Source organism: Tachypleus tridentatus, chromosome 9, assembly GCF_004210375.1.
Source record: "Tachypleus tridentatus isolate NWPU-2018 chromosome 9, ASM421037v1, whole genome shotgun sequence".
In the NCBI taxonomy this organism is placed as follows: Eukaryota; Metazoa; Arthropoda; class Merostomata; order Xiphosura; family Limulidae; genus Tachypleus; species Tachypleus tridentatus.
In genome coordinates this window covers 63575792-63597196 of record NC_134833.1, presented here as the reverse complement: position 1 = coordinate 63597196, position 21405 = coordinate 63575792, and the positions used below count along the sequence as shown (strand labels likewise).

General features: G+C 35.3%; 1 protein-coding gene across 2 annotated transcripts in view; it reads left to right on the top strand.

Moving 5' to 3' along the window:
• The window catches only part of LOC143225312 (uncharacterized), a 23466-nt gene extending 5912 nt beyond the window's left edge, over positions 1–17554 (top strand). For both annotated transcript variants that reach the window (XM_076454460.1, XM_076454459.1), the window contains exons 2-4: positions 12752–12819; positions 12950–13102; positions 16792–17554. In XM_076454460.1, the coding sequence (XP_076310575.1) occupies positions 12768–12819; positions 12950–13102; positions 16792–16994 (408 nt within the window). In that variant the 5' untranslated portion in view covers positions 12752–12767 and the 3' untranslated portion in view covers positions 16995–17554. The remainder of the gene's footprint in view (positions 1–12751; positions 12820–12949; positions 13103–16791) is intronic.
• The last annotated feature ends 3851 nt before the right edge of the window (positions 17555–21405 follow it).

The following is a 21405-nucleotide window of genomic DNA, read 5'->3' as shown; positions in this document are numbered from 1 at the left end:
AGATTAGTAAAATTTTCATCTGTAATGGAGGATATGGAAATGTAGCCTTAAAATTGGGTGCGCGTTTTTTTGGTTAAAAGCTGCATTTCGCTATCTTCTGTGTCCATTGCAAGATTCACAACATATTTTTGCATTGCACTGATCCATCGGAAGACGGCGTAAAACTACATACCTGACATTTCAACCTTCGAAACAGGATAAATTCCAATCACGTTTAGACTTTGCCTCCTGTTGGCTCATCGATATCTGTATTTATAACGTTAAAAATCGGTTTTCGATATATGCCGTGGGCTCAGCACAGAAAGCCCACTGCGAAGCTTTGTGCTTTACAACAAACAAGAAAGTTTTGCTTTTTTTCACTAGTAGTTATGGATCAACTGATATGACAACTGATAGATATCGCCTGATGTAAATATTAGAAACTTGTAGGAAGTAACACAAAATTAGACACATAAACAACTTTCCAAAGTATTAATAATACGTGTATATATATTCCCAACCTAAACAATCTTCAAAAACAACTATCTGTGACCAAATTTTAATCTTAATTCGACCTACAGCAAACTTATCAGTGAACTGTGTCTTGTTAAACATTTTTCTATAATAATTATAAATCTTCCGAAGCTATTAATACTTCAAGACAGTAAGTTAACAGATCAAATATTATATATTTTGACACACTGAAAGTTTTAAAACAATCTCTCTTGCATAATAATGCGAAGCATTACAACAAAATAGACGAAGAAGAATGAACATGATGTCAAACTGAAAATAAACTAGTTTTAAAAGAATCGCTTTTACGTAATGACGTGAGTAATTACATTAAAATAGAGGAAGAGGGATGTACATAAAGCAAGGGCTTAGATCCTGGGGGGATGAGTAGGATACATACCCCTTTCATTTTAGGTGGGGGGTATGGTGCATACAATCATCTCCCCCTACAGTTTGGTCTGTTGAATTGTTTCATTGCATCACAGGCCTACAAATTGTGTGTTTTGTTCTTGTGATTCTCGTGTTTTTACCAATCGAATTACATAATTAGGCTTAGATGTACGCTTTTCCAGTAGCCGAAATGTACATCTTTAATATAGGTGTGCTTCTAAGCTTTTCGATCTAAGCGATAGTTCGTAAGTATCAGTCAGTAGGCCTAAGTATACATGCAGGGCTTGCAAGCACTATCACAGAATCTACCTACGTTTTGTGCGTAGTGTAAGATTAAGTAAAATTTTCATCACAACAGATTGAACAGAGCATGAAATTCGAAAATATTACTCCCAAGCGTAAACTCCTGTGATCTAGATCTGGCATGCCATTTGTAGCTTGTAGCTTCATTAATTTTATGTGTATATTGTGCGGTTTTCCTACGCTATTTGTTTTTATGCCTGTCTAGCCGGTTTTATTGTCGAACGCCTTACTCTCCTTAGCTGCCAAAGCCATTGACCATAGTGTATGTTTAGTGTACAGTTAACGACATGTTCGGGCCGCTCGGATCCAGACGTGCCTTATATCACCCCCCTCCGCTCCCTTTAGTGTGAGCCTTGATTTTACAACAGAGCTCATTAGACCTGTGTTTGTGACCCTCATTAATCCATGAAATTTCAGATTATCAACGCCCTCTAATAAAGTGCTGGTGCTTTATGGTAAAAGAACAATATATTCTCTTATCATAAATAGTAGAAATATTGTATTTTCTTGTATAATTAGAACACAAAGGAGTGATTTCAACAACCTGAAGCCTCTACTCGAATTGTATTGCTAGTTTTTGTTTAGTTGTTTTTATTTAATATACGTACTTATAGACATTATATCACAACGTGTTTGCCTTTTGATGAGCTTTAACAGGAATATAATATATTTGTGATTGTTTAAGTATTTTTCGAGAAACTTGCAATTACTTGTGTTGTAACTAGCACACACTATTGTCCCAGCGATGAACAGGCGGTCAGTCGGCTCGGTAGTCACTGTGAGGTTCGCGCGTTCGACTTAAATACATTGTACAGTTCAGTCCTACTTCCATTCTGTTCTTTCTTCGTTCGTTGTACGTTAGAGTTTTTCAATAAAGACTGTATTTTAGCCTGTTGAGTCATCTGGGAAACAGATTCCAATTATGACAAGCAAGCGTCTGAAACTTTCCGATATTAGACAGTTCTGCAAGCCAGTTATTAGTACTACAAGTGACAATGCAGATGCAGATAATGCAACAACCTCAAACAAAGGAATAGAAACTTGCCATACAGAGGAAATACCATGTTCATCAGAGGACGAGTCTGAAAATGCTTGTGCAACTATTGCACATCATGAACCACCAGATAGTTCTGAAACAAGTTTGTGCAGAAATGAAAAATCTGACACTCCACAGATACAGTGTGGAAAGCCACATCATCCAGACGCACAACTAATACCACGACAGAAAGCAAAATCTCAACTTCCAGGGCAAGTGGTTTGATGAGTTCCCATGGTTGCACTTCGATAATCAGACTTAAAAATTCATATGCTTTTATTGTGCCAAGGCGGAAAATAGAGGCCTTTTACAGGGAAATTGGAGAGGCCAGATGAGTATACCTTCATATCCACCGGTTTTTGCAATTGGAAAAAGGCAAAACAGAAACTCAAACAACACCAATCCTCCTCTCAGCACAGATTCGCTATATCTCCAGAAGGTTCACTTGATGTAACTCCAGTGATTGTCCAGCTACATGATGGAAAAAAGAAGTAGCAGGAAGAATGCAAAAGAAGTCTAGTCAAAATATTCAGAAGTTTACGTTTCTTACTGCGTCAAGATTTAGCATTACGTGGACATACTGATACGGAGGGAAACTTCCTGCAGTTAATGAAACTCCTGGAAGAGGAAAATCCTGAGTTGACAGCCTACTTGTCAAAGAAAACTACATTCACATCACCCCAGGCTCAGAATGAAATAATGGAAATGTTCAGCCATCAAATACAGAGGAATATAGCACACGAAGTGCAGCAAAGTGAAATCTTTGCATTAATAGTTGATGGCACTCAAGATGTTACAGGTGCCGAACAGGAAGCAATATGTGTATGATACGTGGATGAGAACCTTGACTTCTATGAGACATTTCTTGGTTTGTACAGTGTTTCCAATACAACTGGTGAAACAATATCCTCGACTACACTTGATGACGAGACTCAATAAAAATATAAACTTATCAAGGGTAATTACTAATTTTATTAATATTTGAAAACATAATTCATGCAATGAAAGTTATTAGTAACCTTGTCAAGTATAATGATCATCTTTTATACTGTGCCGTGTGCAGAAATAAATTCATGTGGCACATTTGATTACTCTGTGACTGCATGTTTACAGCTTTCAGGTTCACATAATCAGAGATTACCAATTTGCAAATTGTACAGTCCACATAAGTGGTTGCAAAAACCATCCCCCCCATTGGGTGTAAAAAAACATAAAGTATAAATTGAAAATAACTTCTATCTTATACGTACAATTCTCTAAATGACAAATCACCAAGAGCCATTTTGAATGATAAATGACGAGTAACATTATTAGTTTTGGTCTTAGTGCAAAGTGGAGGTGTTACAATGTGACGTTCAATTCCATTACTCGTAGCCCAAGAGTTGGCAGTAAGTTGGGTTGATCAGGTGTTTTTTCTCCTTGTATATCACTTAAAAGTTAGGAACGGCTAGTGCATGTAGCCCTCAAGTAACTTTATGCGAAATTTTAAAACCAACAAACAAAGCATTAGATGAATAAGTGACAGCTAAAAATAGGCCGAAATATTCCGCGTAAGATGTTTGCAACATGAATACAATAACATATTATTCTGTGTTCATGGGTATCCATAGAAATTTTTCACCGCCTGTAACAAAGTTTTCCACAGGCGGTAAAGCAGTGTGAAATTGTGAATTGAATAGAAAAATCATGTATATTTATGCTAAATGAATAAATAAATAGGTTTGACATTTTTTTCCAAGGGCGCAAGTGCCCCCCTTTCTGCGGGTGTCCATGTCTCTATTGAAAATAGTCGTACTTCTTTCTGAACAGTTTTACAGACATCAGAAACAGAAGTCAGGTAATTAGGAATCAAATAACGAAAAAAATCAAATGTGAGGATGCTCTCACGTACTGTGACGTTAATGTGAGGTGTTTTACTTTTCAAGCATGCGCAAGAGATTGTGTGCGTTACTCCACCTTACAATATAGTAACTAGGGTTACAGAACACGTAACAAAATTGACTTCAGCATCTAATAATGATATTCCGTATTACCCATCTTTAAGTTTCTATTAATAAGATTTGAAATTGAAGTATTCATCTTTTTAAACATAATCCATGAAGTTGGTTTGATTATTATTTAAAAAACAGAACCACAGTGAGCTATCTGCTGTGTCTACCGCGAAGAATCTAACCCCTCATTTTGTGATGGTAAATCCGTAAACTTTCCGATGTCCCATCGGGAGACATCCCGTAAAGTAAAATAATGAGTTTTTTTTTTTTTTTACATGAGTGGAAACGTACAGATGTAAAGTTAAACGGTAAAAGTGACTGATAAGGCTTAGCGTGTTTTAAGTTAAGCAGACATTGACAGCAAGGTCATTCTGGTGATTGAAAACGTAATTAGACAACAGGAAATGTTTTGGGGATTTAACTAGGAGATAAAACGCAGCTCAACAACTCTAGGAGGTTACAGTCTCAAACAGAGGTGAAGTCACATTCTTACACTTTACGGGAAAACTGATATCTAACGTTTTAGTCATCGATCAAAATAACGAATTTTCTAGCTGTTTTATTATTATTACTTTTGAATTTGTCAATGTTTATAACGCATCAATATCTTAGAATAAGTATCGTCATCGTATGTAGTCATAACTTAGTTCTGCGTTAATTTAAAAACTAAGAGAATTTGATTATTGAGTTCCCAATGGGACTGCAATAGGTTTACAGACGCACAACACTGAAATCTATGGTTCGATTATCCGAGGTGAACACAGAAGACAGTCCTATGTGAGTTTGCTCCTAAGCAAATAAACTAGATTACTGCAAAAGTTCAAGTGGTTTAAACGATAAAATAAGCTGGACATACTATCCTAAATTTCTTTGAAATTATGCTGAAGTTTGGTTCCAAAATGTGAACAACCCCATGTATTTCATTCTGGGAATGCTTTTTTTAAATATTTGTACATAAATTAGTATAAAATGATACCGTTTTTAAGCAACTTGGAGTGATTAGTATAAAGAAAGAAAACTTGTAATAAACTTCAGGCTTTTATTTAATTTACTTCTGTATTTTACTTCTACATTTTGTAGCCGCGGCACAGTGGCTGATAAAATGAGTTTTTTTCGTTCATTTTCAAGTAGAAACGTTTAGCTTATAGCTCTATCATCTCTTGACCGATTTTAGATCTAATTACAGTTTTACACTCAAGAGGTCAAACATTTTTGACTGATATATTTGACCACGCCCAGGGTTTCGTACATTAATTTACGCAAACTGGAGGGAAAAGTATGATCATAAAGTCCAAATTGGAAATGTCTTCTGTGATCTACGTTTAACTCTCCAGATGTCCATCACCAAGAACTATTTTAAATAATAAATAAGACAGCATTATTAATTATCGTACTTAAAAATAATTTCAATTTGAGATCCTAATGAGTAATAAAATTGAATCGGTTATGCACGTGCCCCACGCTTGGTATCGCTGGCGCACAAAAATTAGCTAACAAAAAGAAGGGAAAAAAAAGGACTCACGGATTAATTTATTCTAATTCCAACTAAGAGAACGTCAAGTGCTGCGGCTATTGAGGATTCTCTTTTCTTTTGAATTGATTTTAATAAAGCTTTAAACAAAAATTAAACAATGATTTTGTGACATCAGTATTGCATAGAGATTACATTCAGCTTATTAATATTTTTTTTAAGTCACCAAATATTGTTATACGCCATCTTGTATTTGTTCACACATGTAATTGTAAATTTGGCAAATCGGGTCATTTCGTCAGCTGTTTTAAAAAGAAACCTACAAGCCAAGCGTTTTTGAAAGGCGGTCCTCTCTTTTTCTGATCTCCCTGTCGAAAGCGCTTTGGTTACGTTATGGATACTTTGTTTTATCATTTTTATATTACGACTTCTTGAACCTACTTGTTTTTTTTTTTGACACCATGAACTCGTTCGGGAATCGTACCATATACGGGACAATATGATGAATGAAAATAAATTTCTCCTTAGCAACCAATATCAGTAAGTAAACAAAGCGTATATTGTCCAATGGCAGAGGACGACTTATCGTGAAAGATAGTTGAGCAGAACAAATGATTTATGATACCCATCTTTATTTGAAATATGAAATCTAAGATCCAATCCTCCCCTCCTAAAAACTGTTCCAGATTACTGTCTGTTTTTTGTCTTTTTTGCGTAAAATCATTATTGTAGCAGATAATGTTACGATAAAGATACACGGAAAAACAAATATATTTTCAAGCTTTTCTCTGGATTACATACAGAGTATTTAAAAGTAGTTGGCTCAGTAGAATTAAACCTTATAAAAGGACCACAGTAAAATACGAACAAATAATTGACTGTAACTATAACTATACATTATGCACTCCTCCCACAGTGATATAGTATTAGAGTAAATAACAAAAAGTAGAAGCGCTTTTAGTTTGTATTAACGCTCGTTTTCTGCCCTTAAGTCCCCCGCTGGTCTTTGGATTTACAACATTAAAATCAGAGGCTCGATTCCTCTCGGTCGACTCAGCAGATAGGGCACTGTGGCTTTGCAATAAAACACACACACACACACACACACACACACACACACACACACACACACTATCTACCGTTAAAATAAATGCTTATAACTAGTAAAATATAGCTTGTTGTTTATTTTTCTTTCAGAGGAAATTAAAGGTGAACGAAATGAATTTATAGACAGTTTTATTGTTTAGTTTTTACCTTTTTTTCTTCTGAAAGTCAAGATTAGACTTTTCTTCTGTTCTGAGATAAAGGAAGGAAACAGTGATCTTACGGGTTTCTTTAAAGGACATTTTATAGGATTGGTTAGTAAAGATAAAGTGACAGTGAAAAAATTACATTCTTTTTGATGAATGGTTTCTGTACTCTTAACACAGTAAAGCGACCTCTCTTGTTATATTATATTTTTGTCTTACAAACTCTTAAGACAAATAATTATTTGTTTCGAAAAAATTTCCGCGAATTATTTTACTGTTTTGCTGTGAAGTTTGCTATAACATCGTTGTAGTTTTACTGTGAAGTTTGTTATAACATTGTTGAAGTTTTACTGTAAATAAATGGCACGTGCATTTCTTTATAGAAATGTGCATACGAGTATATTATCCGTTCCTGAACATTCTTGCTCTTTCAGGTCGTTTTGGCGTCAGAATGTGACAGTAAATCCATTTATTCCTTGGTAAAGAACAATTCCAACCACTCTCAGTTTTTGGGTTTAGTAAGTGCGTTTCCTCAAGTTTATCATTTCAAAATTAGGGACGGCTATCGCAGATATCTCTCGAGTAGCTTTGCGCGAAAGTATAAAACACCCAAATCAAAACAATTGTATAAATATTTAGTTATTTGATAACTCAAGATATAATCTTTACTAAAACTACTGTATTATATAAAGGAAAAGACCTATAAATTACCAAAAACTACTTTACGAAAGATAGTTAGATGTTTGATGGACTTTTGTCATAGAGCAAAATGTATAAGAACTTAAAATAGACAGGGTGATAAACACTGAACTGAGGTTTTCAAAAGCCTTTCAGTTAACACACGAAGAGAGTATCACCAAAAGTAACTTAAGCATGCAGAAAGTGAGTTGAATATTAGCACATGGCTTAATATTTTTAAACAGCGCCGCCTATGAGTTTAAACGGTTTAATGTTCACCGCAGGATAATTGGTAAAACGTTTAACAACGCTCGTCTCTAAGCAATTAATTACAATAACATATATTCAATGTGTCGAATCCTGCCTCGTTAGGAAATAGACGAGTATAGTTCTGTCGTACTGGTGGAAGATGATGAAAACTGGTCGGTTGTATTTGTTTAGTTATTTAAATTATTAAATTTTGAAACAGGAAAGATAATTTTGGTTAATCCTATATAAATAATTATCTACAGTTTAAAATATCGTCGTCATAAGACGTGTAGAATTCCCGACTGTTCTATTTTGCATGACTCTTCTCTATTTATCTATCATCATGAGATGATAGTTTTAACTTTTAAACGTTTTGAATAATTGAAAGTTTTTAAACATTCGAAAATGGACGTTTGCTATCTATTGGAGAACCGTATCCTTATTTTCACTTGAAGACAACAATCTTTTGTCGGCATCCTGCTCGATATAAAGAGAGTCGCGTTTCTATGTGTAACCATTTTTTTTATTTCTCTTCCCGATCTATCGAACTTCGCCAGTGACACAACATCATTGGTACAACAGAACGGAAATGACGTAACTAAAACTTTAGCCAGGGAATTAAGCTATGCCACTATTTAGTTAGTTAGTTAGTTATCACCATTATATTCCATCTAGGAACATAGGGCCGCAATCGCTTGCGGATTCTTCAACAAGTATTTAAGTTAGCAAGTTGTTAGCTCACTGCACCGAGCCGTCCCTAATTTAGCAGTGTAAGACTAGAGGGAAGGCAGCTAGTCATCACCACCCACCGCCAACTCTTGGGCTACTCTTTTACTAACGAATAGTGGGATTGACCGTCACATTATAACGCCCCCACGGCTGGGAGAGCGAGCATGCTTGGCACGATGCGGGCGCGAACCCGCGACCCTCGGATTACGAGTCGCACGCCTTACGCGCTTGGCCATGCCACTATTTATAAATATCCAATAGTGAAACAAATAAACATTTTGAAATATTTTTATTTGTTTCTTTATATGTAATTTTAATTTCTGACTCAAAAGTTTAAATGTAATTCATATTGTTGGTTAACAGTTTCATATGAACTTTCAGAGTCTTAAGTCATATAAATGACAGCGACCTTTTTTTTTTCACCACACACTGAACATAACTGTAAGTAACTCTCTTGTAGATATAATAAAATTCATGAATTTATGTCTTGCTTTAATTACGGCCCGGCAGAGCATCGTAATCCGTGGGTTGCGGGTTCGAATCCCCGGTACATAAAACATGCTCGCTCTTTCAGCCGTGGGGGCGTTATAATATGACGGTAAATCCCACTATTCATTGGTAAAAGAGTAGCCAAAGAGTTGGCGGCGGGTGGTGATGATTAGTTGCCTTCCCTCTAGTCTCACACTGCTAAATTAGGAACGACTAGCGCAGATAGCCGTCCTGTAGCTTTGTACGAAATTCAAAAGAAACTAAATTTTATCTATGCAAACTGCTCTTAATTAGCTCATCTTTAACTAGTGTTGAGTCACTAACTGATATTAAATTTTAAAGATTTAAAATACTATTGATCAATATCTCTTTTATTAACAATTAAATTTAATTACTAATTTTACTTACGCATTTGTGTTTAGCCTCATAGGTTGGATTTATTAAATGCCAAAATCCTACACTTTCACATAAGAAAAACATTCCAGATAAACTGGAGATCTTGATGCGTTTAAACTTACCTTGAGATTCATGTTGAGTGAACAGTAAACTGGATATCTTAATGCGTTTAGACTAACTTTAAGATTCATGTAGATATTCTAAAGCCTTGCACGAGCAAACAATAGATAAAAGAATTTGTTGTTTAATGAGAAAAGAGTGAAAACCATATCAAGCACACAAGTAAAGATTTCTGATCGATTTTTACATCTAAAGGAATTAGTTTTACCAGACAGAGCTGAAAGATAATTATGCGAATATTCACAGAAAAGAGACCATGGGGAAAATTCATTTAATTGAATCTCAAGAATGACTGACATCCAAACGCTATTTAAATTTGGCATGGCTAATGACGTCATAGAATGTACAAGGACTGCAAGAAACTGGTTGGGAATATATTTGTCATTTGTTACAAATTATATTTTTGTCGATTCCTTGGTGAAAAGCTTCATAATTATGTTCTAAATGCCGATAGCCAGCAGGAAATATTGGAAAACCATAAGGCTCAAAAACTATTAAAAAAAAAAAGTTAACTGCAGGCGTTATTTTTTTCACTTTCTTCTTAATTACTCCTTTGTGGCTTAAAATCTGAGGTTTGTGTGAAAATAACAAAAGGAAACAAAAATCAGTTAAACTCTTTTTTTTTTAATAATAACCGTATTACAAAAATGTTTTTTTAAGATAATTTATTTTAATTTTACAGTTTAAACTCGAAGTGAGTGTGATTTGTTTTTAGCTCAAAATCACACAGTAGCCCATCCGAGTTCCATTCGCCGCGGGGATTCTAACCTTGGATGTTAGTGTTGGAAGTGCCTAAACTTACCATTGTCTCACAAGAGACCACATTTAAGGCGGAAAACATTTAAATACCCCCAAAAGTTAAGTGTTAACGCAAGAGTGGATATAGATAACTTATCTTACGTTGATACGTCACATTTTATTGTATTGTAATTCGTTTATCAAGTTTAAATCTGTTTCTTCTGTCGAAGAAGGAAAACTATCAATATATTAGAAAATTTATACTAGAAATTTAAAGATATTATAAACTATAGTTTAGTCTGTTTTGTTACCAGAATAAATAAAATCTTCAGAGATCGATTAAAAATATTCTTAAAACTCATTTATTGGTGGAAAACCTAAAATGTCCTTACTTATATTAAAGGAAAACAAACTTAGCTCAAACGTTTTATTTTTTGCAGTCCTTATTAACCTAGTCCTTTCTTTTTTCGTATTGACAGACAATTAATTTTTTAGTTATCTTGTTAAGGAACTCTATTTGATTATGTAATATACTTCTGTTCAGACGTTTTGCTTTATGAAAAATACATCACTTGGTAAGGCTTCACACAGATATGTGTTTGGATACATATTAGTATAAAACCATAACGGACAATATTCTGTTTCTTAAAAAGAGCTCCATATAACGTTTATACAAATAGCTTCTGTAAGTCCCTTAAGATATTCAGCTTGTTTTCTAAAATAAAGTAAGACCGACAAGACATCATCAATAAACATGACTTGGCTGAAGCTTAAATATAGCTTTGAAATTGCGAAATGCCATTTGGTCCTTCTTTTAGGAAGTTGTTTGTTTTGAATTTCGCTCAAAACTACTCGAGGGCTATCTGTGCTAGCCGTCCCTAATTTAGCAGTGTAAAACTAGAAGGAAGGCAGCTAGTCATCAATACCAACCGCCAACTCTTGGGCTACTCTTTTACGAACAAATAGTGGGATTGACCGTAACATTATAACGCCCCCACGGCTGAAAGGGCGAGCATGTTTGGCGCGACGGGGATGCGAATCCGGGACCCTCAGATTACGAGTCGCACGCCTTAACACGCTTGGCCATGCCGGGCCTAGGAAATTGTTCAACTTGAAATAGGTACGTATGTTATCTAATATAATTTGTTTCTCTGCTTGCTCAAAAACATTATAAGGATTCTGTGTACATGACTGTACGTAATGTTGAAATGAGAAACAAGTGAGAAGACTTCTTGTTTAAAGTACATATCGTAATTTCTTTGGCTACTCTTGTCTGACCAAAGAGTGGGATTTAATCTTTATTCTCATAGCACAATTGTGACACCAAAGTGTAGATTAGTTTGTGAGGAAAAAGGACGCTAACCATGAACTCTCTGGTTCACAGTCATAGTAGGCTAATCACTAGGTCAGTCCGAGTCCTTGTATAATCTTTTCTAAGAAGAGCTTTTCGAGATACATACTTGATATTTATGTTTTATGCTCAGATGCCATTTTAAAAAATGACGTCAGAAAATTTTATATTTGTATTCAAGACAAAGCTACGAAGGCAATCTATGGCGTCCGTAATTTCAAACTACTAAACAAAAGGAAGGTTGAAGTCAGTAACACCCTACCATCCACACTAGTGGATTATCTTTCACTCTTATAACTCACCCCCACCTTAAAACGCGGGGAACAATTTGTAGTGATGCATGGATTCGTATTTTAGTGCATGTGTAAAAACACTTCTAGATGAATACAAGAATATTTGAGAAATATATTCTAGATGAATATTTGAGAAATATTAGTTTTCTATCCCTAACGAGCTGATGAGAGTAATAATAAACTGAAAATACAGACTTCTTAAGAAGCTTTGGTCTTAAGAATTTTTAATTCTGCCTCAAACCTGTCTCTTGGACACAGCAGATGAGGGTCGCGAATTCGAATCCTCATTAACGAATATGCTCACCATTTTAGCATGGGGTCATTGTAATGTGACGGTCATTCTCACTATCCACAGGTAAAAACAGCAGCCCATGATTTGGCGGTAGGTGGTGTTGCCTAACTACTTTCTCTTCACTCTGTCACTGCTAAATTAAGGACAGCTAACACACATAGTCCTCGTGGAGCTTTGCGCAAAGTTCAAAACAAACCGATCCAAGATATACGGCTATTATTCTGCAGAAGTGTGTGGTTATTTCTGTTTTCCAGAAAGGAGACACTTTATTCTAGGGGCTATTTTGTGCCACAAAATAAAAGTTTACTGTGCATGTGACGTATAAAGTTTTAAAGGAACAGTGTGATGAAAGTTTTGTTGTTTTATTTTGACTTTTCTTGAAAACATTCTGTAGGGATAACAAATTTTTTGACCTTTAAATATTAAACTTAATACATATACATTTACTTTACTTGTGGCTTTTGTTTTATTCCTTTATCCTAGAGACCGGGAAACCCGAATGGAGACGTGGATGTTGCTGCTAATGGTGTTACTTTCATTTTTAACTCAAGGTAAACCCTTTCTTCGTTCTACTTTAAAGTAAAGGGTGATTCACCAAATTGTGGATCTTTTTTATGCAGTCATATTGGATTAGTTAACACTAACAATGTTTGTTTTATTAACCTCTTATTTTACTTTCAGGTTTTGCCACCCAGTGTTATCTGTGCAGTTGGAGCCCTAATGACAGAAACAACGTGACAGATCGTTGCACAGATGACAACTTTCACCCTCAGAAGGTGTACACGCACGAGTGTGACCATGGGTGTGAAATATTCGTTCAGTGGGATTCGAATGGTGAGGAACTTTTTAGAGTTTGTAAGAGAATCGGAGCATGTCCATTGGTCACTAGTTAATCCAGAATATAACTAAAATAATTCTACGTACATCACATCTAATGCCATCATCCCTAAGAATTGTATGCACTGTGTGGTTAATAACATTAAAATAAATTAAAAACGTAATTATAAGTATATGGAAAAGTCTTATTGGAAACAATAACTTAAAAAACAACGTAGTGAGCCACTCCCAACAACTATCATTGTCCGAGAAAATTACTAGTTTAATTTAAACGAGAATAAGACAAACAAATTACTAACTTTAACTGTATACATGTGGTTCGGTTTATTTTGAATTTTGCGCAAAGCTACACTGACCACCTGGCCATGCCGGACCAGAACACACATGATCATAATAACATAATTTGGCCAAGTGATTGGGGCGCTTGACTCACAATCTGAAGGTCACGGTTTAATATACCTGTTCCAACAAATATGCTTACTCTTTCAGCAGTGAGGCCTTATAAATATGACAGTCAATCCAATTATTCGTTAGTGAAAGAGTAGTGCAAGAGTTGGCGGTTGGTGGTGATGACTAGCTGCCTTCCCTCTAGTCTCACACTGCTAAATTAGAGATAGCTAGCGGAAACAACCCTCGTATGGCTCTGTAATAAATTAAAACAACAACTAAGGCAATAACATAATTTTATATATTAATGAATATATTCTTTTATGGATTATTTAACCTGACTGTTCTTGACGAGCAAACAAAGGTGTCCCTCGGTGAGACAGCGGTAAGTCTGCGGACTTACAATGCTAAAATCTGAGGTTAGGTTATCCGCCAAGACCACAACAGGATATTCTAACGTGGCTTCACTATAAAACAAACAAACAAAGGTGAAATTTACAGTAACTGCTTGTGTGGACTAGTCCTCCAACTTTCTTCACAGTTTTTGCTCATTTCGCCTGTATTTGCTCATCACAAGCGGATGTAGATTCAACTTTAAAATATTTTTCTGGTCACTAGTTTTAACCGAAATTCGATGTGCAGCTAGATCAATTCTATGATATAATGCTTCTCAATTTCGGGGTCCCTTTCGGGATCGTCGGGGGCCTATTGTGTGTAGGGGGGAATCTTTGCAAATGAAAGCCCATCAAAACAAAAGTTTGAAAACACCCTGGAATATTCATCTTTAGAGGAATATCATAAAAATTATAACGCAAAACCTCTCATGCCAAGATGGAACATTGAATCTATTGCTTAGTGTCTGATTATTTGATAAAAATGGAGAACAAGGTGTCATTCCATTGCAGGTTAATCCTTTAGTCAACAGCAGGTACCTATCAGGTAACTCCTTAATCAACAGCTGATACTTATCAGGCTAACTCCTTAGTCAACAGCTGGTACCTACCAGGTTAACCCTTTAGTCAACAGCTAATACCTATCAGATTAACCTCTTAGTCAAGAGCTGGGTAGACTAAAGTAAGCGAAGTAAATGGTTTTTCAAAGATATAACAGCTTGAAGCGAACCGTCCTCGAACTCGCGACCATTTACTATGATTTCAAAACAGGGAATCCTTTGAGCCACGCTGCACTCACACACTCACTAAATGTCTTTATACATCATATTATTTCTCTTTTTTATACACATTTTTAGTATTTTCCATTATACATGCTCGTTGCAGTACTCAACTAAAATGTTTGGAATTAACCAAGTGTCTTTATTACATAATATTGATCTATTATAGTCTCATAAACGTAATACGTGAATTTATCTTGTCATTTTTCTTATTACTCCTTCTATTGCTGTTTTTTTTATCGGATAAAATGTATACAAATATCCTTAAAAATCTGTTAATAAGATTTGAATATTTGTTCCAGATTGTGTATGTTTTACAGCTTTAGTTTCCAACTATTCTTAGATGGTTTAATGTAACTGATCCTAGTAACTTATCATCTAATAAACTCTGCACTAAATGTATTAATATGCAAGCATTATTTATGAAATCAAAGTAGAGTTAAACTAGCCAGCATTGTTGGCTTCCTCTTGTGTTTGTTTTGTGTAAGAACCTGTCTTTTCAAGTACCCTGTTTACTCTTCATATTTTTCAACAGCCTCTCTGTGTGATTGTCTTTTACGATGCGTAACTTGTTTGTATTTTCCTGTTCCCTTTTATTTTATACCACCCTTCGGCTAAGCGTCTCTTTCTTCACCTAACATTTGCTCTCAACAAGCGGTCTGCTGTGTATTCTTGCTTTAGTTCCTTTTCTTATGTCAATATTTTTTTACCCCATTCCTACTCAGGTTTTAATCCTGTTTTCATTCCAAAGTTTCTCAAGATTTTAGCTCTTTTCTCTTTGTGAGACCATATTTTAGGCAAGTGTCCACTTTAGCAAGTCTGGTTTTTAAAACCCAACTGCTTCAGCCTGTTCTCCGAATCTGGATCAGTCTTATTCATGTTTCGAGCTGTGAACAAAGTCCGAGGTTCTCAAAAGCAGCATCACTAAACGCTCTTAACTTTTGTAAGGTTCTGAAGCGATACCAATTAATAATCTCAGCATTTTAGAAGGTTCTGGAATGATTCCAATTAATAATTTTGGTAATTTAAAAGATTCTGAAACGATGTCACTGAATGCTCTGAGCATTTTAAGTTTGAGCCTACTGTAAGAGAGATAGTCAATTCAATCCTTCAGTTCTAGGAAAAGGAAAAAAGGTTTGTGGTAGTGGACTTTACTAACAGGATGTAGTTACTCCATTATGTATTTCAAAGTTAGGAATCGCTAAACCCAACCGCTAAGGATCTTGGACTTGATCGTTTTATATTTATACGCATGAGATATCGACTAGGTTGAAAGTACTTATATCTTCAGAGGCTTTCTCAGCTTTAACAGGGCTTAATTAATCATCTGTTGGATAAGCTTACGGAGTGACAATTCTAATAATCTCCGGTGGAGAGAGCTTAGATCGTCCTTTTTGTAGCTTTTTAAACTCAACACCTTTACCTGAATATTTTTGTTTATTTCTACAGTTTTCAGAAAATGTTTGAATTTCGCGCAAAAGTACTCGAAGACAATCTGCGCTAGCCGTCCCTAATTTTGCAGCATAATACTAGAGGGAAGGCAGCTAGTCATCACCACCCACCGCCAACTATTGGACCATTCTTTTACCAACGTATATTGGGATTGACCGTCACATTATAACGCCCCCACAGCTGAAAAAGCGAGCATGTTCGGTGCAAACGGGATTCGAACCCGCGATCCTCAGATTACGAGTCAAACATCTTAACTGACCTGGCCATGCCGGGCCGATAATTATCCATCAATCTGTCTTGTATTTCTTGTTTTGTTCTCAGCTACATCGAGTTAAGGCCCGACAAAGCCAGGTGGTTAAGGCACTCGAGGGTCACGAGTGTGAACCCCCTTCTCACCAAACATGTTCGCCCTTTCAGCCGTGGGGGCGTTATTATGTGACGGTCAATCCCAGTATTCGTTGGTAAAAGAATGGCCCAATAGTTGGCTGTGAACGTTGATGAGTAGCTGTCCTTCCCTCTTATCTTACACTGATAAATTAGGAATGGCTAGCGCAGATAGCCCTCGTGTAACTTTGCGCGAAATTCAAACCAAACAAAACCAAAACCAAACATCGAGTTAAATCGGTATATTGAAATTTCTTAGTAATGTTAAATACCTTATTTTTTATTTTCTAAGGAATCCTCGAACATTGGAGAAGAAACTGTGTCCCAAGAGACGTAGACGTCGAAATGAGCTGTGAAGTTTCGAATAAAATCGCTTGGAAGAGAAAAATTTGCACGTGCGATACGGACTATTGCAACAGTGTATCCAGCTTGAAAGAATTGGTTGCTTCTGGACAAGCGTTGATTTTACTAATACTGTTGAAATTATTGCAGTGAGTTTTCAGTCTCTGTGCAACGCTCTAGAGAACTGTAAAACAAAATAATATCGTAAAGATGTTAGTCTTACACTGTCCATTAAAACGAATATGATAGGTAACGTCAATGATATCTCCGGCCAAACACACATACTTACATACAGTGTTTATTGGCGCACTAATGTTTTGATGACAGCTTATGGAAAACAAATTTACTTATTATTGGATATAATAATAATAAACAAATGTATTGTACAGGTATTGGATAATTATTTTAATCTTAATTTAATTTTTATTATTATTATAGTTTACCATAATAGCGGTATAAAGTGACTAAAGCGACTTGATGACACCGTAATGTTTCAACTATTATATTGTGTATTTGTGATTATTATAATATATTTAGGGTAAGATGTTAGTATTAAGTTTCCATCTTATTGTGTTACTTCGTACATATTTGTAACTTGCATATTTCACTGAAAATTATCTTGACAGCGTCCCAGATTAGCTGTTTAAAGTGAAAGAAAAGCTGATGTAAGAGAATGATCATAAATAAACTTGACTTTTATAGAACGACAGAAATTCAATCTATAAAGTGTTTGTTGTTGCGATTGTTTAACATTGACGCTGATAATCAAAATAAGTAGGCGAAGAATGATCATGGGATTACTGTAAAACATTCAAATATAGGAGAATCATGGGACTGTTGGTGTATTGTAAATAAGACAAATATAGAACAATCATGGGATTATCGGTGTGTTCTAAAACAGACAAATATAGGACGATCATGGGATTGATGGTGTATTGTAAAATAGACAAATATAGGAGAATCATGGGATTGATGGTGTGTTGTAAAACAGACAAATATAGAAGAATCGTGGAATTGATGGTGTATTGTAAATCAGGCTAGCTTTGTCAATCTCTCTGTTTCTCTCAGAAAGGCTTAACTGATAAGTTAAAGAAAACGAACTTATAAGCTAAACGTATTTATTTCCCAAATAGATTCGTATAAAGTTTCGTAAGTGCTTATTGTATAACATGAACCTATTTGAATTTTGTTGTTTTGAAATATTCATTCCCATCAACGACAGTCTGACTTGTCGCTTTACTTTCAAAATCTCTCAGCTTTAATCCTTTTTGTTCTAGGGACAAAAGTATATTATTTAAAGTAGCCTTTAAATAATAGACATGCTTGGAATTACACGGAAGAAACTCGAAAACGCAAAGGTTTTTTCCCATGATGCACTGCCCTTAGACAACGTTAAGTTAATTATTTTTTTCATTTTAGAAAAAAAAAATATAATACCAAGATTTTGATCAGTTTGGTAAACTATAAATCCTTTCTATGTACATGGCAAATGAAGTTGTATTATGAGCCAGAAGAGGAAGCTACGTAAAAATCCTAATCAGTAAAAACAACAATAATTATCTTTTATTTGTTTTTCTAACAACAATACATTTGTTACCGCAGAAAAAGATGAACTAAACATACCGTATTATCTCATCATGTTGTACCTTTTAACATAACTTAATAATACTTGCATAATATACTTACGAACAACCAAGCTGGGTGTACAACGTTAAAGTACGTGGATTTAGGTCGACTTGAGTGTTAAGGTTATTCTGTGTATGATTTTAATTCTACGAGTAAAAAAAAATAAAGAAAATTGTCTACAAGAAAAAGGAACCTAATCACATTCCAGAAGAAAAAATCTTGTAAAAAGTATTTTATTCAAATCCGACGTTTCGGCTTACGCCTTTCTCAAGGGTTGCAACGTCACAAATAAATTCAAACTGAGAAAGACCTAAGCCGAAACGTAAAGCTTAGATAATGTACGTATTTTTTCTGGAGTAGTATTACTCTTTTTTTTTTTATAAACATTGATTCAATCTTTCAGTTTGCTGTGCAAAGTTTATAAACCGAAGAAACAAATAAAACATTATCTTGGTTTCGGCTGTAATGACAAATATTATCTGGTGAATAACATATAGTAACATTTTTATAACAAAATAAAACAACACACACATTTCGTATAACGTATTTCGCAGATTGCTTCTTATTGCTTTCAGTGAGAATAAATAATTATCCCTGTTGTATCTCAAATGTGTGAAACTACTTGGATTTTGCAAACAGAAATACAAAGTTGTGTGATTCGTGTATGACACTTTTGATTGGCTGATAATTTAGTGCATGATTTAGAATATTCAGTTAGAATTCAATCCTTAGTTTGATGCATCTTCTGAAGAATTTCCTGAGCGCAATAACCCTGCCTTCAGGCAGTAAGATAAGCTTTTTTCTTGCATGCTAACACACTTGGTTATTATAGAGAATAAATTCAATAAATCAGTGTATGACGTTGTAATTAGCTGAAATACCGAGATTGCATACATGAGTTTTTATAAAACAATTCGTCTAAATATAGGACATCAAGATATAGAATAAACGAAATAACGAAGTTTAATTTGTGTATGAATAAATAAATTATGATAAAGTGTATTCCATAGGTTTTTTTTTTTTAAATATCACCGCTATGTTTCGCCTTAGTCCGTATCTTCTGTTCTACTGTTTACTCTAGTGTTACTAAAGAGATACGTTGTTGGAAAAACAAAAAATACAAGAGTATATTTTAGTTCAGTTAAAGAAGAAAACCTTGTAGAATTTTATTACCTTTTCATATAAAAATAAAAACGCTCTCTTTATTAAAACAAAAAACACCGTAATACCAATATTGTTGTGATGTGATGCTTCCTTTGGACTTGTTCTTTAAAATTATTTTGCGAAAACAATTCGAAGTCCGGTCAATGTAATGATTAAAAATTAGTTTATTTTTCCTTGGAATTTTTACAAGCTCAGAAAAATGTTGCAACTCGTTGACCTAAGCTTATAAATGACGTTCAAACGGAAATACTAGGCTAACTGTTCTAAGACTAACATAAAAATAAACTCATTTCTAGAATTTTACATCTATTCGAGTGTGTGAGTATGTGTGGTTTTTTTATAGCAAAGCCACATCGGGCCATCTGCTGAGTCCACCGCGGGGAATCGAACCCCTTATTTTAGTGTTGTAAATCCATTGACTTACCGCTGTACCAATGGGGGACACATCTGTTCGATAAACTAACTGAAGGGCTCGGCATGGCCAAGCGTGTTAAGTCGTGCCACTCGTAATCTGAGGGTCGCGGGTTCGCATCCCCGTTGCGCCAAACATGCTCGCCCTTTCAGCCGTGGGGCCGTTATAATGTGACGGTCAATTCCACTATTCGTTGGTAAAAAAGTAGCCCAAGAGTTGGCGGTGGGTGGTGATGACTAGCTGCCTTCCCTCTAGTCTTACATTAGAAATTAGGGACGGCTAGCACAGATAGCCCTCGAGTAGCTTTGTGCGAAATTAAAAAAACAAACAAAAACTAACTGAACACACACAATAACTAGTGGTGATTCAGTACTTCCTCGAAAGGGGTACTCAACCATCGGAAAACAAAATGGCTTGATTTACTGTTAGCTCGTCCCCCGTCGGTACAGCGGTAAGTCTACGGATTTACAAGGCTAAAATAAGGGGTTCGATTCCCCTCGGCGGACTCAGCAGATGGCTTGATGTGGCTTTGCTATAAGAAGCCACGCACACACATATACTGTTAGCTCAAATAATTGATTAACAAACACGTATCATGTTTCACCTCCTTCGTTGTTACTTAATTTTCAAGATGTCATATTTAGAACGTTCTAGATATTCTAGGCCTAAGATTTCACATTGTTCCAGTGTAACAGGATTTGACACTGTTCCTTTGTAACAAGCCTTCATACTGTTACATAGAAACAAGATTTCACACTGTTTGATTGTAACAATATTTCACACTATTCCACTAGCAGAGGATTTTTTTGAGGATGGCGAACTTAATCTTCGACTAATATTTCGACAGATTTTCTAGATATTCTCTATCGTGTGTGGGTTTCAGTTTTTAAAAGTATGCTTAAGCAAGCTAGAATAGAAAGTTCAATTGGATCTGAATCGAGGGTTTTGATAGATATGTGGTCGAATGCATTTGCTGTGATTTCAGTTTGTTCAGCTTCGTAAGTATTGTTTGATGCTTTTGGACTTTTTTTGTGAGACTTCTTCAATTTGTATTTCTCGTTGTATATAATAGAAATTATGTCAAGTGTCTTTACAATGGGTTTTTTTTCTGTTTTGTAAGAGAGCAGTCGAAGGGTTTTCTTTCGAAACCACAGTCTTTATTTTGTAAAAATGAGATTTGCTCCAGACTGGCATTGATATTTATTCGGAGTCCTTTATTGTCTTAAACACCATACTAGACGAGCTATTTTAGTTTCACAGACAGCACTGACAGTTTTCTTTTTCAGATCGTGTGCTCGTTAGTGCTATGTCGTTTAATAACCTTTCTTTAGAAGAACTGTAACAACATCGTCTATCAATAAG